This window comes from Lissotriton helveticus, chromosome 10 (assembly GCF_964261635.1).
Source record: "Lissotriton helveticus chromosome 10, aLisHel1.1, whole genome shotgun sequence".
NCBI lineage: Eukaryota > Metazoa > Chordata > Amphibia > Caudata > Salamandridae > Lissotriton > Lissotriton helveticus.
Window position 1 is genome coordinate 159665514 of NC_136071.1, and position 16557 is coordinate 159682070.

General features: G+C 44.8%; 1 protein-coding gene across 5 annotated transcripts in view; it reads right to left on the minus strand.

Annotated features, from left to right (window-relative positions):
* CARD11 (caspase recruitment domain family member 11) overlaps positions 1–16557 on the minus strand; it is a 1114500-nt gene that overhangs the window by 154447 nt on the left and 943496 nt on the right. For all 5 annotated transcript variants that reach the window (XM_078664998.1, XM_078664996.1, XM_078664999.1 and 2 more), the window contains exon 11: positions 2149–2273. In XM_078664998.1, the coding sequence (XP_078521124.1) occupies positions 2149–2273 (125 nt within the window). The remainder of the gene's footprint in view (positions 1–2148; positions 2274–16557) is intronic.

A 16557-nucleotide genomic window follows, 5' to 3' on the forward strand; every position in this document is an offset into this window, starting at 1 on the left:
TCTGGTGGCCACCACCGGCAACTACTGGCTCAAATTAAGCACTGCTCTTACATGCCTGTGTGAATTAGCTCCACAACATTTAACAGGAGAATACAATTGGTATATTCTGGGAAGATTCCTATATAACTAGAACACATCGAAAGGACTTTGCCCTGTTTTCACTCTTACTAATAGGGAGTTGAACGTTTGAGGACTGATTCACAAACATATAGATCAGTACGTAGAAGAATGCTTCTCTAGTACTATTTCCCAGAAATGCTCTTGTGAATCTACTCCACAGACTTCTGTATTGTGCAATGAGAAGCAAAATACATTGTCAATTTACTAGCCATCATAAAGACCTGGCGAAACCTAGGGGCTAAAAATGGCTAATAAACGGATGCAGTATTTTGCCTCATGTTGGGTTTCATTAGTGCCCACATAAACCTTTATTAAATAAGTGCCTACGTTGTTTATCTTCCCCTTCCACTGTTGATGCCCCTAAGAGCAAGTGTGGCCACGTGCCATCTTCTGCATCATTGTGTTCACCAGCATCTGCACAATCTTAATTAAATATGGACCTTCATTCCCAGTAGTATTTAAACATCCCCAGCTACCATGTAAATAGCGATGGCCCTCTGCCAGATTCCGCGCGACTGCGATTGTGCACCCTGTGCAAAACCACACATTCCACACACACACATTAAACTGTGGCTAATGCGCCTCTACCTTCAAATGGAACCAAGTTGCTGAATGCCACAAGAGTCCAGGAATGGAGATGATAAAACGAGTTTTAAACTTCTCAACATCTTATTATGGCAACATGAAAAGAGGTTTTCCAGAAACATACAAACACGAATTGCCCTTATCAATCTTGGAGCATTAGAGGATGATGTGCAGCTTAAGATCTGGTCCCTCTAGTGCAGTGATACTCAGAGTACGGCCCGGGGGCCGCATGCGGCCTTCCTGACCTTTTCATGCGGCCCCCCTGGTCATCAGCAGCACTGGGCTGCTGTTTCTCTACTCAGCACTAACATTGAGAAATATGTTAAATAAAAGGGCACACATTTATTTACAGCTTAACTGAAGTTAAAGGAAGTAATTAAGCTGTTTAGCACCACTTAAATTTATGAAGACCTTCATTTTTAAAGACGTTTTGCAACTGCAAAAATCTGATAGTCTTTACAAAACTAAAAATGTGCATTTCATTACCATCCAGAAGCATTTGGTATTAGAACATTAGATTATATTAGTGCATTGTGATTTTTGTTATCTTTAAAGTGATAGTTTGCAAAGATGAATTTAGAAATATTCATGCTTCCCCTCCACCCTGGCTATTTCGCAAATAGTAAACTAAGAGGCAAGTCAGTTGCTATGTTTACTATCTGAGTTGTCAGGGTTACTATTATACATGGATAACATTATAGTTTAGCAAATAAAACCCAAGAGAAGCTTACAGTGCTCACCCTCAGGCTCTGTAACTCGATGTCCTGTTATATGTGATAATAAAGAAAAAGAAAGTAAAGTGAAATAAAACATTTGCCTAGGATCACACAATTTGGTCAAGTGGGGAAGCCGGGATTGATCCCAGGTTTTCTTGCTGCATAATGTGCAATTCAGCCTTGTATGTACAGGCTTTGCTTCCCTTATGCCCACCTTACACCCCCCACCCCACCTGCCATCAATGCCACCCTCGATCACACTACAGGCAACATTTTTGGCCCCCTTGAAAATTTTTGCGAGTACCCATGCTCAAGTAAGACATCTAAGGGCATAGAACAAGAGGCCAGCAAGCCTCTAAACAGGTCACAGAATAAGGAGCCAGCGAGTCTTTCCAATGCCACGCAGCAAGGCACTGAGCGCATCATTACGCCTACGTTGGTCGATGCATATTGAGAAATGACGTAAACAGGCCAAGCAATTGTTTTGATGTCAAAGACAGGGCCAATTCTGGGCTGCACACCGTTTTTTGCTCGTTCTCTCGTCGCCAAACATTTACAAAAATAGGGCAATGCCCAGATGGCAGAATCTAAGCGGATAGCCGGCGAGCAGCCTGCTTCCTCCATCTGAAACTTCTCTTTCGCTTTATGTCAGCCCACGGCCCCTGGGCCCAATTGACACTGGCCTCTGGCCGCAGGAAGCCCCTGCATTGACCGGAAGGATACTTACACCCTTGGTGACGTCCCCGCTGCCGTCGGAGGTCCCGGAGTTATTGACCGACACTGTGTGGGAGGAGGCGGTGTCTGTGTGGCTGCTGCTGACTTCGACCCTGTCCTCTTCATGCTCCCGGACAGCTGCAGACACAAGAAAGAGAGAAATGCTATTTATTTTTCTAAAGGATAATTTTTCTCCTGTACTACATCTGAGGGGGATATGTGAAACATTGGAATCAGGGGCTTGACTAGCACAGAACTAGGGTACATCAATGATACACAGCATGTATTACAAGTGAAATATTGGCCCTGAAATAGATATCATGGGGCAGATTTACAAGCCCCGTGCGCACATTTGCGCTGCCGTTGCGTCACTTTTGTGACACAGCGGCGACGCAAAGGCAGCGCCATGCTGCGGAGTATTTACAACGTGACGCATCTGGGAGATGCGTCATGTTGTAAAGCCCTGCGCCATTTGTGGGCGTTCCGGCACAGAGGGGGGCGTTCCGGCGCAGGAACGCCTCGGAAAAGTGGCTGAGTGAAATCTTCAAGATTTCATTGAGTCACTTTCACTGCCATGCTGCATCAAAACCCTGCGCCTGCTTGAAGCAGGCGCAAGGATTGACACAGCATGTTAGGCATAGGGGCACCCCGAGCTTTGCTGGAGTTTCGTCGCGCTTGCAACGCAACTCCAGCTATGCGCCGCCATTCAGCCGGGGGATGCGACATGCATCTGCCCATCCGTGCGCCACATTGTAAATGCGGGGCATCAGTGGTGGCGCACGGGTGGTTTGGCGTGTCGCAACTGTTCTGGGGCATCCCTGCTGATTAGCAGAGATGCACCAGCAGTTGTAAATCTGCCCCTATGGACTCTGTGCCAATGTTGTCTTTAGGAGTGATTTTTAGGAGGGGGAACATAAAACAGGTGGGCCCACCCATAACTGACTGCACACTATCTCTTTACAGATATATTGCTAGAATCATATATACACATACATATGAAGCCATATTTAAGCTTTATTAATTTTGTAAGCTGCTATTGCCTCAAACAATGATTGCTTTGGAGTGAAAGGTACTTGAGCACGTGATTGTGTGTGGCATGGTTAGTTTATTCCACTGCCATGGTGGTGAAGATCAAGCCATGCACGTGAGCACATGCCCCATCTGCCTCGCCCCAAACCCCAAGGAAAGCCAGTGTGTGCAGCAGTTTAAGGTGTCTGTGCACTGCAGCCAAGGTTATGTGTGCCAAGAAACCAACAATGCATGTGATAGGTACATGGGGTTCTAGTTTTGGCCTAAGAGGTATGTTCTCACATGTTTCTTTACTAGAATTCAATAAATTGGTTTAACAACCTGCACAGCACGCCTGTCTCTCCATTGGTATATAAGCAATGTGAAATTTATGCATGAAGAGTTAAAACAAAGCATTAACATATGAGGATAAAGGGAGAGAATAAAAGATACTCACTTATTGGCTGGTTTATTGAAAGGGAGACCTAAAAAGCTGAGATTAATCGTGTCTTCCTCCTTAACCAAACAGTGTGACATTAGGCAAATATTGCATTTCAGCAATCCTCAATTTTCTTCATTATTGCATATAAAAGCACTTTCAAATAGGTTAGTTTGGAATACGAGGCAGTGATTTGTTTGATTTAATGGACTGTAATGAAGGGGCGGTTGCACCGTTTCAATCTTTTTAAGGCCGATCTCCCGGCCCATTTTAAAAATGTTAACTCGCACTCGACTTCGATTTACGGTAAAGAGATTAAGTATCTGCAATATGCAGATGATACCATTTTAATGAGCCAAACAGTTATAGGGTTGAAAAGGTTAATCGACTCATTTAACTCTTATGTCACACAAAATGGGATAACAATTAATACAAAAAAAACAAAAATAATGACTATGGGAAAAGGCAAATCGAGAATAAAAGAATGGAATATTAACGGCCTGGTAATTGAAAATGTTAAAACATATAAATACCTGGGCATTACTTTTGATGATGGATTGATATTTAGGCAGCATTTTAACAATCTTGAAGCCAGGGGTTCCTCTCTCGCCTTTGCCTTTAGAAAAGTGAGAGACAAATTATCATGTCCTAATTTTGAACATCTAATGAGGGTGATGAGAGCAAAGTTAATTCCATCCTTGGACTATTGCTCGATCATCTTTATGGGCAAAGACGCGAAAGTACTAGAGGATATAGAAATTAGGACATATAAAGCGGTTTTTAAGATTCCTAAATACATTAGTCGTGCCAATATAAGATTAGAATTTGGGTTGAAGAACCAATTATTGGCACGTCAATCTACATTTTTAAAGTCTTAGCAAAGCTGTGCTGGCACGAAATTTCAGAAGGTGAATATTCGAGGAATTGGCAGCCATATTTAAATGAATGCTTTAAATGAATGCTTATGCAATTATGAATGTTCAAAAATAGAAGATGAAATGAGGAGTAAAATAGTTTTTAAGAAAGAAGTGAATCAAATGGCTGCGTTACTAACTACTATAGCGGATAAGGAGGACTTAAGGAAAAAAAATCATTTTTGGACACTAGCTAACTCTTTTGGTAGGTTGTCGCCCCAACCCTATCTGTCATATCATTTAAGACCTGTAATTAAGAATAAATGTATGCACTTACGGTTGGGAAGATATCCGACAAAAGATGGATTACCAAAATGGGAGAATAAATGGTCTTCAAGTATCTGTAGGCTCTGTGGGCTAAGTGTGGAAACTTTAATGCATATTGTAACCTTATGCCCAGCTCTGGCAGATGCTCGGAAGTCCATCCTCAAACCGATTTTTAATGAATTGGGAGTGAGAACATGCAGGAATGCAATTATCGCCTGTTTAAGTGGGGACAACATCAAACTCATTCATCTCTTTGTTAAGTGCATCAATATTGCGGAAAAATGTTTTCATACAATTGATGGTCCAAGCAAATGAATTCCATGGCAAAATAATTTAGAAAAACAATTGGCTCGGCAATAAAGTTTTACAAATTTTTCTTTTTTGAAAAGGGAGATAGTATTACTTATTTTAAAATGGTATTTAGTATTGCCCTAGAACAGTGGATGTTATATTAAGGCATTGCCAGTGTCATTTAAATTTGCTTGTATAAGTGTTAATCAATGTTTACGTTACTTAATTTTATTGTAAGGATTTTATTTTAGTATGCATAATGCACTTTGCTCTATATATAAGGGTTAAAGGTTGTTTTATGAACAATGTTATACGAGTTTGGGGTACCAGTAGCTTAAACTAATATGAGGACTCTGTTGATAAGTATTGAAGGAAATTACATTTTGTTTTGTTGGTGTGAATTGTTAATGGCTAATTACTGATACTGTAAATATGCTGTCACTATAAGCCATTACAGCTCATAGATTGCATCACATTAACTACTGCTGCTGTTTCATCATCTGCTGCTAACACATTGCACTTTAGTTTGAGGCTGTTGAAAGAGTATTTTTTTGCTAGCATATGTCACTTTAGTAAGCATAATGCACATTATTACCGTTTACGAATGGACAATAGCAAAATATTTGCAATTATTTTATTTGCTGCTAACATATGTCACTTTAATTAAATGCTGCAAAAATGTTATTCGCTGCTAGCATAAGGCACCTTAGTAAGCATTATGCATTATAATTTGTTTTTTATTGTAAAGTTTTTAATATTCTGTTAAAAACGTCATTTATCAATCCATAATCGGTGGATCTTTTCTAAGATGTTAATAGCTTTGTGTATATATGCTTGTTTGTTTTTGCTTTTTTGCTTTACTTGTTTGTAATGATTTTAATTAATCAACAAATAAACTATCAAACTGCTCCGTTTCAGCGCAGGAAAGTTGCCCCACTAACCAATATTCTCAAAAATGCTCGTCCCGAACCGAGTGTCAGGATGGGGCGGGGCTTGCTTCGTGGTAGCAGCAGGGAGGAGGGTTGGCTGCCTGATCACTTTTCAAAGTGCGCATGTCCTCTAGCCGGCCATCTTGCAACAGCTAACCATACACGCACACTTTGAAAGCTCTAACCCATCTGTCTTAAGACAGCTGGATTTGAGCAATTGCAGGGCTCCAGTGTCCTTGGGAGCGGAGAGAGAGGCCGCCCCTCCAACCCTGGTGCTGCCCTCATGCAGAGTTGGTTAGGGGAGTTGTTAAGGGTCCCACGCTGGTTGAGAAGATGCCGACTGGAACAGAGCGCGGAGGATGTTCGAGCAGGTTAGTGTTTTTTTCAATATTTCTTATTTTCTTTATTTAATGTGTCCCCCACCCACCACGCATTCGCCCGCATCGCCACTCTCTAGTGGTACCAGCCATGAATGCTATAATGTTGCTCTATTTATAAGAATGTGGGCCTCATACAGGGTGCATATGACAAATTATTTTCCTCTCAGTTCACAAACACGTTGCCAGGGTGAGGGAGAGGCAAGAATGCTTCTACGTTCACATTTAAAAACTCACTTTTGCAGTGAAATGCTTTAATGTACCATATTCATTTCAAACTTCTGCGTTCTAAAGAAAGGTACATTTTTTATATTTTGAGGAGTCTGCATCATATGTTAGGTGATGTTTGCTGCATGATTTAGATGGCAAACATTTCAGGGCTCAGTCTGTATAAGGACTAAAATTGCAGAGACAGAGGGGCATGTGCACTGATGCAAGAAGATTAAGCTAGCTGGCTCATCTTTATCTTTTTAATTATCACCCCAGAAGTGGAATAGTAGGCCAAGAATAGCAGAAGCAATCTCTGCAGCATCACCTCTCCGCTGGTAAACATTAACAATGCCTACAGCAGACTTTAAAGGAAAGATTAGTACAAGTTACACTCAGTCGAACAATTGAATGCAGCAAACCGCACACTGTAGGAGAGTAGGGTCTGCTTCCTATGGTCACCCACAGTTTTTCTTTTGCTTCTCTGGTTTTCAACTTAGATGTGGCTGTGGGCCTGCTGATCAGACCCACAGCCCAGATGCACTCTCTCTAAATTTACACTAGGTGCATCCAAAATTGGGAATTGGTTCACCTCATCAACCCCTGTACAAGTGTACCATAGGTGCCCAGGGCATAGGTGCAACCAAGGCCTACCAGGGGCTGCAGCATGTATTATGCCACCCCTGGCTGGCCATCCAAACTGACACAACTGGCTGCTCACTCAGCTGGGGCAGGGTCGGGTAATCACCCCTTGCTTAGGTATAGTATTCCTATATCTACTCTTATATATAGACACACAGTAACCTATAAGTCACTCCTATGGCAGGCCTTAACAATCCTGGAGGCAGAGTGCTTGGCTATGTGTGAGATGATGCTCTAGCATGAGCTGAGCCTGTCTGCAGCTTTCGGAACCATGTCCTTATAGCTGTTCTATGATATCGCCATACCATATACTCTTAAGTGCATTACAACCCTCGCGGTTAAATGCTAACTTTGGTTTGGCTTTATCCAAACATGTCATGTAAGGTGTCATACGCTTTGGAATACTACCCCCTCGCCAATTCTGGTGATGGGGATAGCATTCCACCCTTCTAGAGGGAGAAGACATGTTGTTGCTGACTATCCCGGTTAAAGTTAACCAGAGCCCCAGCGTCACAAAATGGACGCTGCTGCCACCGATACAAGTCTGACCTCCTGCTGCTGGGAGTCCTTCCAGTCACAGAGGTTCGGACAATAGGTTTCCTGCCTGGGGAGGTGCGAGCACCACCCCAGACAGGACTTTGTGTATTGGGACAGGGATGGCTGAATAGAATGAGACACTGGCTGGAGCACACAAGGCGCTCCATGCATACCCCAGTTCAAACCGGTTGCTGGGGCACTCCAGCCCCAGCTCTGGCACGAAACTGGACAAAGGAGAGGGGGTGTAACCACCCCCCTTCCTGGTCCCACCCATAGGAGGGACCTAGAAAGTAATCCAGCCCCTTTTAGTTGTATAAAGGTAGGAGCTGAGTCCTGAGACTTTAGATTAATCCTGAATTGTAAACTTGAAACGAAACTCTGAACCTTCGACATTCTGCTGAAGCTGAAGACTGAAGAATCTCCCTTGTGGCCAAGGAGTGACCACCCTGGGCAACCAGGCACCATCCAGCAAATCAACGGCTTGCTTTGTCGACGTTCCCGCCGGAACCCGAGCACAGAGCCTGACAAGACCAAGACTTCCAGACCTCTCTGAACCTCTCTTCACGACTGCAGCATAGCTGAGATCCGTGGAGGCGACGAGACACGTGGGACCGGACATCTTGAAAAGCCTGCAACTTGCTACCTGTGCAGCTCCTGAGGTACCCTCGAAGCTGTGCACTGGGGTTTGAGAAGCCCCGATCCCGAGCTCCATCTGCGATGAAGATCAGCCCCCCACACTCCACGAGTTCTGCGAGGGGCCCTTCTGCTTTTGTTCTGCCCGACGCATTGTCCGGTTGCTGGCCCGTTGGCTAGTAGCCTCTGTGACGACAATCCTTTTGAACCACCTCGCTGGTCTGGTTGCTCCAGACTGGCCCTTGCTTCCCTGCAAAGGTGAGGCACCCCAGACCTTGCTGGTCTGCACCAGAAGCCTTTGTTGAATCCTGTTTGGGTTGCCTTTGCCAAGGCTTGTTGTCTTCAATCCGGAAGTCGACTCCTCCATCTGCGAGAACCTTTATGGGACAGCTTGCCTCCAGCACCTTGTTGTCCTCGACGCCTCCTGGTCCACGTGGCTGCCAAGACAAGCTTCAAGACAGCACCTGATTGCTCCTCGACGTCGTCTGGTTCCTTCCTGGTTCCACCCGGTCACTGGCTAGTGACCCAGACTCTGTCCCCTCTGCTTTCAGGTCCTCTTCATCCTCGATACACCCCTGGATCCACCCGGGCATCTTCCTCCTGGTCGCCTGCAGCATCTTTCTTCAAGGCTCCATACGACTCAATGACGAAACCCGACACATCTTCACACCTATGCACCCGCCGTCCGTGGGTGAGGTAACGCGAGTACTTCGGTGCTCCCAAGGGTATTGACTATGCAAGTGTCTAGGTCTTTAGTTGTTTCCTCCTAGCTAAACCGGAAGTGTCCTAAATCCTTCTAAATCTAACTTCTAAGTTCCCATTGACTTTCCATTGACTCACATGTGTGTGTAAAGACACTGCAAGTGCCACCTGTGGGCCTCCTACTTCTAAACTAAGGTTCAGATAGTGTAGCCCCAGCGATTCCCTAGGCCCTAGGCCTTTCCTTTTCTCGTAACGTGGTTCTTATACCACTTTCTTAATATATGGTTTGATTCGCCCCTAGGGCCTAACCGTAATTTGTGCAACTTAACATATTCTGACTAAGTATCTTGTTATGTGCTTTGGCCTCTGATCTCATAAAGAGTTCAGAGGAATGTGTTAGTAAATAAATACATATATATTTTATATATATCCTGTGTGGTGTGCTTTCATTTGATATTCAAGGAGTTACATATGGTAAAACAGCTGGCTTTACACGCCCTCAAGAGTCGTTTAGCCTAAGACTGTTCTGTCCACGCTACCACTAGAATATCTGGTCTATAAGGTTGACTTACAACCATCACCATAAGGGTTGTTTGGACTGGTGCAAGGTGATCACTAGAATAGTGGACATCATATACCAGGCCAATTATTCTCACACGCACCATGCCCTTGGACACCAAGTAATACTAATTAGTGCAAGGGCCTAAATAAATACATTCATCAGAGACACCGCTGATGTTCACACCGCTCCTGCTACCTCAAAACTAATGCAGCAAGCGGCCTGTATGAGAGCCACTTGCTACAAAATGTGTTACTCTCTGCAGCCCCCAGGCAGGGCGGTGGAAGAGGAAAACAAAACTGCTTCTCCCGTCTTTCAGGGTGGCCTGCTTTTTCACATGAGATCACCAAAGCTGCTCTTTTTTTGCTCCCTTTTTTTGGAATAAAATCATGCGAACAGTCTTGCGTGTGATATGTAAAGTGTGCACACTTCACACTCATGATTGTGCACTCGGAGAAGTTACGGTGCACACGCGTGCACCCTGCAGGGACCACTAGTCCCAAGTTTTGGAATTTGCCTATCTGGGAACTATTACCACTACCACCAAGGGTCTAGGACTGTAGGGGCACCACTTGAGGGTTTAGGACTGACTGAGGTTGGGTCCAGGTGTGGGTTCATGATGATGGGCACTGTCATATCCCTCTGGTTCTGAACAGGAGGCCAGCAAACTAGTCCTTGGAGTCACTTTAGTAGCCCTGGGTTTGAGTGCTGCAACAGGGCTCAAGCAGCAGGGCTGGCCTCTGAGGGTTCAAGACAGGTTACAGGCATCAAAGTCCTGCCAGGTGCAGCAAAGCAGTCTTGTGGAAACCCAAGTAGCAACAGGCTGACAGCTGAGAGTTCTTCCGCAGGTCCAGAAAGTGAACTGAAGAGTGGGTCTGCATGTCTCTTTATACATGGTGCCTTCTTTGAGGTAGGAGAAGTTTCTAGAGGATTCCCTTTGAAGTCGTTGACGTTTCCTGACTTCCCTACCCTGGCTCCAAGCTGGATGCATGAACAAAGCAGTGATGACAAGAACTTTGTGTGAAGGCAGGGCACAACCTATTTGGTTGCAAGTGGGGCTAAGCCCAGCTCAGCCCCCCCCCCCCATCCTACCAGTTGAAGGCCACTCAGGCACATCTAATCCCTCTATTGTGTGACTGTCTGGGAGGAATAAACGAAGTCCAACTGTCAACTACGCCCAGTCATGTGACCTAGGATAGGCTACAAGCACCAAATAGCAAGAAAATGGCAACTTTCCAAAAGTTACAGTTTCAAATTTGTAATTTAGAATTCAACTTTACCATTAAAGAGAATTTCTAACTACATTTTCATAGATAACAAACATGAAATGCCTATCTGTCTCCAATCAAAAGTTAACACATATTAAATTAAATAAGCCCACCCAATGTTATCATATGGGACAGGTAGGCCTCACAGTAGTAAAAAAAGAATTTTAGGAGTGTTTCACTACTAGGACTTATAAAACTTCAGAGGACATGACCAACCTTTTAATTCCAATGCACCCTGTCCTATTTGCTACCTAGGGCATGCCTTAGGGGTGTTTAAGGCTTGGCAAAGGAGTAATTTTGCCAAGTCAAATTGCCATTGTAAAATTGACTTCAGGCTGCAATAGCAGGCATAGAACATTTGTTAAGGGGCAAGTTAAGTGAGTGGCACAATAAGTGCAGCAGGACCACTAGAAGCATTTAATTTACAGGCCCTGGGTATATGGTATACCACTCTACAAGAGACTCCTAAGTAAATTAAATATGTGAATTGGATCTATGCCATTTATACCATGTTTAGGGGAGTGAGCCCAAGCATGTTAGTGCTGGTTAGCTGTAGTAAAGTGCACAGAGTTCTAAGGCCAACAAAGCAACAAAAACAAATTCATCAAAAATGGATGGAAAAAAGCAAAACATTAGGGTGACTCTAGAGACAGGTCCAGGTCCAACAAGCATCTATTCTTCGGTATGCACCAATGACAAACAAAAGAACTGACAGAAAAAAACATCATGCCCCTTTGTTTCCACACTGGGATACTCAAGCTGTAACTCAACAAGCTCTAACCACATAACCTTACACAAACATATACAGCTGCCTGCGTTGCACCATGGCAACAACATAGACAAGCAGTAGTTTAGTGCAGAATTCCCCTTCCAGGTTGGACACCTTCACCATTTGCTTCTTCCTCTTTATTGCGTGATGGGCTTGGGGGAGCAAAGCCACACAACTCCAATGATGTCACTTCCAGGGTGAGGGTCTTTCAATAAATATCCAGTGGGTTCAAGCTTTATCCTCATTGAGAGATCCTCTCCAGTTAAACTCACCCCAACACTTGCCCTTATTTAAATGTTTGTGATTCCCAATGTAATGCAAGTATTGTACTGGTTTATTTTCTCTTATTATGTGTTCCATGTTGACTTAAAGGGCGATCTAAAAGACGTTGATGCGAAAAGCGCCCACAAGAAAGAGCCCATAGGGGCTTCATGCCAGTACCCAAGGAGTCATAATGGCAGGGCCCCTGGATGAAAATAACAGTACCCCATTATTCCCATGGGCAGTTGTAAGACTAAGCAACTGGTGCCTTGCCTGGTAATGCTCCACCTATGCGCATGAGTTCTGTTCCTGGACAATGAGACCCAGATATGGGGTCAACCCCCTGTAGTTCAGGAACAGATGTTGTGTATTCCTGGCCCTTATTGGCTAATCAGGCAGGCAGTCAGCTTGGTCATATGATCACTGGCTGCCCTGAGATCACCCATAAGTTAACCCATTACCTTTCCAAATAAATCTGCAACATAACTTTCTCCAAACTCAACTGGTGAGTGCTCAGTCATTTTGCTTGTTCAACTTTTTCTATTCTGGCAGGCATTCTATGTGATCCAATTCGGATGTGTGTACACCTGGCTATGGGACCCTGGCATTAAGACTACTTTCTCTCCTCAAAGCAGAAAGGCACCGCAGAGTGGAGTAAGAGCTTTGGAAACCCTAGTCCCTGGCAAAATGACACAGCAACTCCAATGTATCCACTGATCAAAAACTCTTACCCTTTTCCCACATAGTGTATCCCAGTCCCTGACCCACACAGCACATGCAGCTAAAACTTGAAAAGTGAGAACATGTGAAACCAGGTAATATGCCCATCCAAACAGAGATACCACTGAAAATAACCTCTAAGTGTGATCAGGTACCCTGCTCAATCAACAGTGTTACTTCTACATACAGAAATGTGTTCCTCGCCAACCCTTGAAAGGTCTGTTTGGCAACTTTACCAAAGGTGTGTGCATCTTTGTGATTGTGCATGTGAGGATACATGCAAACACAATTAGGCTGAACCATTGTACCCTCTTTCTGTTTCTTTTCGGAAGATTTGGGTGACTTTTGTCGTGATGAAGTGTGAAAAAAGGATATGAACAAGAGTCTTGGTCGAGCACACATATTTCAACGGCATACGCGGTCCTTTTGGAATCTGACAGCGGACTTGCATTTATTACTAAAATAAACTTTGAACGGCTTTGATGTTCCTAGTAAATGTATTTTAGTTTAAACCCTATTAAAACAAGAAATCATTCCTTGTTTTGCAAAATAAAAACACCAAGTATATAAATATGTCATACATAACATCACTTCGGTAAAGCAAATGAGTGAGGGGGCATACAATTAAGAACAATAAAAAATGTAATTTCGGGAATTATAGGAAATAAAAGTATTGGTGTGAAAACTGATTGTTTGGACAAAACTGTAATTAAATTCATTGTGTTAGAGAATGCTCACCCTTAACAATCACATCATTGGAGGAGCCTAACCAGCAACCATGATGGCCGCCTGATCTCTCGGCTCCGCCGACCCTTTTGCATTTCTCCCGCTTTTCTGCTTAATCCTGTGATTATCCTGCTGCTACCAAGTATTTGCGGAAGCGGGAAGGGACCCCGGATCTATCGGTGTGCTTTGTTGCCGAATCCCGGCGGTGCAGCGTTCGAAGCGTCTCCGTCCCTGCCTCGCGCTGCGCGGCTACTACCAGGTCTTTGTTCTCGACTGGGACCGGCCTCGCTCGCTGCAACAATCACCGCCGCTGTTGGACCGTACACGGCGACGCAAGCTTCGTCCTGCTCCCTGTGGCGTTCTTTCATGCTTGGGGCTCGCATATTGCCGCTAGGGGAACACATTGTATCGTGTTTTTTCCCTTGGCCGCGACTCCGCTTGATACTTTGTCTCCCTGTGAGTCGGCTGGGCGCCATCTTACGGACTGTTCTCCCGTCCTGACTCGGGCGGACCCGGGGCAGCTACCGACACTGCGGCTGTCCTCCCACGCCACAGCTCATACTCTGTGCCCATGCAGTGTGCCTCCTTCGAGCCTCAAGATTTGCTGCGCCACTACTCGGTACTACGTGGTGCCCGGCTGACTGCGGATGATAATGGTGGATGCCTTGACGGGCATGGCTGCCCTTGTTTACCCCGCGTGCGGAGGACTGTTGAATCCTTTCATCATGGCGCACCAGTACGGCTCAGTGACGTGATGTGCGCCCTGGCTACTCTGGGAGAAGCTCTACACTCGGCTGCTCGTGTGCTGGGAGACCGGCTGGCTTTGATCTCCCCTATGGCACCATTGCTTGCACATGAGCGCTGCCGGGGGCAGGACATTGTGTCGCATGTTGATTCTGCCCTCTGTTGTTCCTCCACTCCGGCTATTACTGACGACCTGAAGGTGCGAAACCCACTTGTGGCCAAGATACCGGCTGTACTATCCTTGGAGCAGGCTGCGGTTTCGGGACGTGGGATGCGGCTGGGGCAGCGTCGCTGGGCGCCATGTTTTGTCTCTCCTCCCGAGGTCCCTGGGGTGTCTCGATTTCTCCTCCTGATGCGACTCCTATTGCCTGGACCTGCCAACCCCGGGAGATTACTGATGCTCGCCATTCTCGTTTGTGCTGCGGATACCTGCGTTGCTATGTCTCGGATGGACCTGATTGATCGTCCCTTTATTCTGGATGGACTATTTGATTTGCCTGCCTCCTTCAGGATGTCTACCGTGAGGCCGGACTGTGTTGCTGCTTCGCATCGCAGGGGACAGGGCTGAGACCGCTTCCCCCCTTCTGTCGGGACTGTCTCACTTGCATCGCTGGGACATTAATGGACTGCCGGGGCTGTCGAAGATGGGTATTGTACTGGTCGCGGGGTCTGGGAGCGGGCGGCCGGAATGTAACATTATGGCGATTTGGGGAAACTTGATGGCCCTCCTCCGGCCTTCCGTGGATTAGGGTTTTTTTTCCTCTTTTCTTCTCTTCTCTCTGTTCTAAATTTCGGGTTTGGTTACTGGGCGACAGGCACGCAGCTTGGGGGGGGGTAGGCCGTAGCCTCCGCATACGTGCAGGGTGGGGGGTGGGGGGTAGGGTCTTGTTTTAGTTTCCGCTTCTATGGGCCTTTTTTCTCTTGTCTTTTTCCTTTTCCTTTTCTTTCCTTCCTTAGGGTTGTTAGGTGCTTTGGGGTACTGTCACCTATTTTCTCCGTGGTTGATCCTGTTTTTTGTGATTTTGGTGTTCCGAGTTCATGGGGTGGGCGGTGGCCGATATGTGATGTGTTATTGGGCTGTTATCCTGATGGTTATTATCCGTTCTTGCTTTTTATTTTACTCCTTCTGTTGTTGATGACTCGCTGGTTCCCTGCCGTTGCTTTCGGTGAATTGACTGCACCTGATCCTTCTTTATTATTAAGTTTTAAAATTAACCTCATTTCTCCTCTGACTGGTGGTCCCACTTTATTTTCGCAGTGTCTTGGACAATTGTCGTATATATTTTCCTGGGGACTGCCGCATTGAACTATCCGTACTGTTTGTGCTATTGATAGCTTTCGCGGCCGGCCTGTGTGGTTGTGGGCCCGTACCTGTATGCTTGTTATGCACAATAAAGGTTTTAAAAAAAAAAAAAAAAACAATCACATCATTAATAGGGGTGTGTGAAATTTGTGTAATTTGCTTTTAATTTCAGGACAATAACATGGTCTTAAGTATAATTATGCAAAATGCAAATCCATCATTTATACTTTAACAGGAGTTACCGGATTCATCAGCATTATGGGCTTGATTCACAAAGGTAACTTATACTTTTGAGTTATTTACACTTTTGAGTATGTTTACTGCTTTTTGCTTATTCTCAAAATCTGAGTCTGGGCAGGGTTCCCGGTACTCTCTTTGGTTGTCAACTGCCCCATTATTCAATCATCAGGTAAGTGCGCATTGTTTCTATGTAGTTACCAACAAGCTCACATATTTGTGAGACTATCTTAATATATGTTATCTGTGCTTCATTTAAGAGTACCACTCTTGAGAACCATAGTAAAGACCTGGGGTTGAGAGTTGAATATGCACTGATATAAGACCAGAATTGTGGAACCAACTCCAGTGTTTTGCTCTGTCACTCGCTTTCCTCCTTAACCCCATTTCCCCTGGGTTGAGAACAAACGTGGATGTTAGCAGTCTGCTTGCACACCTTTTCTTCAGTCAGGCAGGTGGTGGATTAGCATCAGAGATAAGTGCCACAATCTTGCCCCACAACAGTAGGCCCCTGACATTGTTCCTCAACAAGAGGTTTTCATTAAAATTACTCTTTTTTAGAATAAATATTTTTAAATCTTTGTAAATGTAAGTATTTGAGCTCAGTTGGTGGATACTTCTATGATGTGATTTTCTGGATTTTATTTACACTTTAAAAAAACAAAATAATGTAACACAAAAAAATCATCAAGTAGCATGTCAGCCTGCAAGTTGAGTATAGGTTTTGACCTAGACTCCACTAGGACACCGGCAGAGGACAGCCTGCCGTTATCTCACTGCCTTCAAGCCGCCACAATTGTGGAAGTTGCTCGGAAGACAGAAGAGTTTGCCAACCTAGAGTCTGTTTTTGAAAAATGAACAGCCCTAAAGAATAGTGAAATTTCTCCCT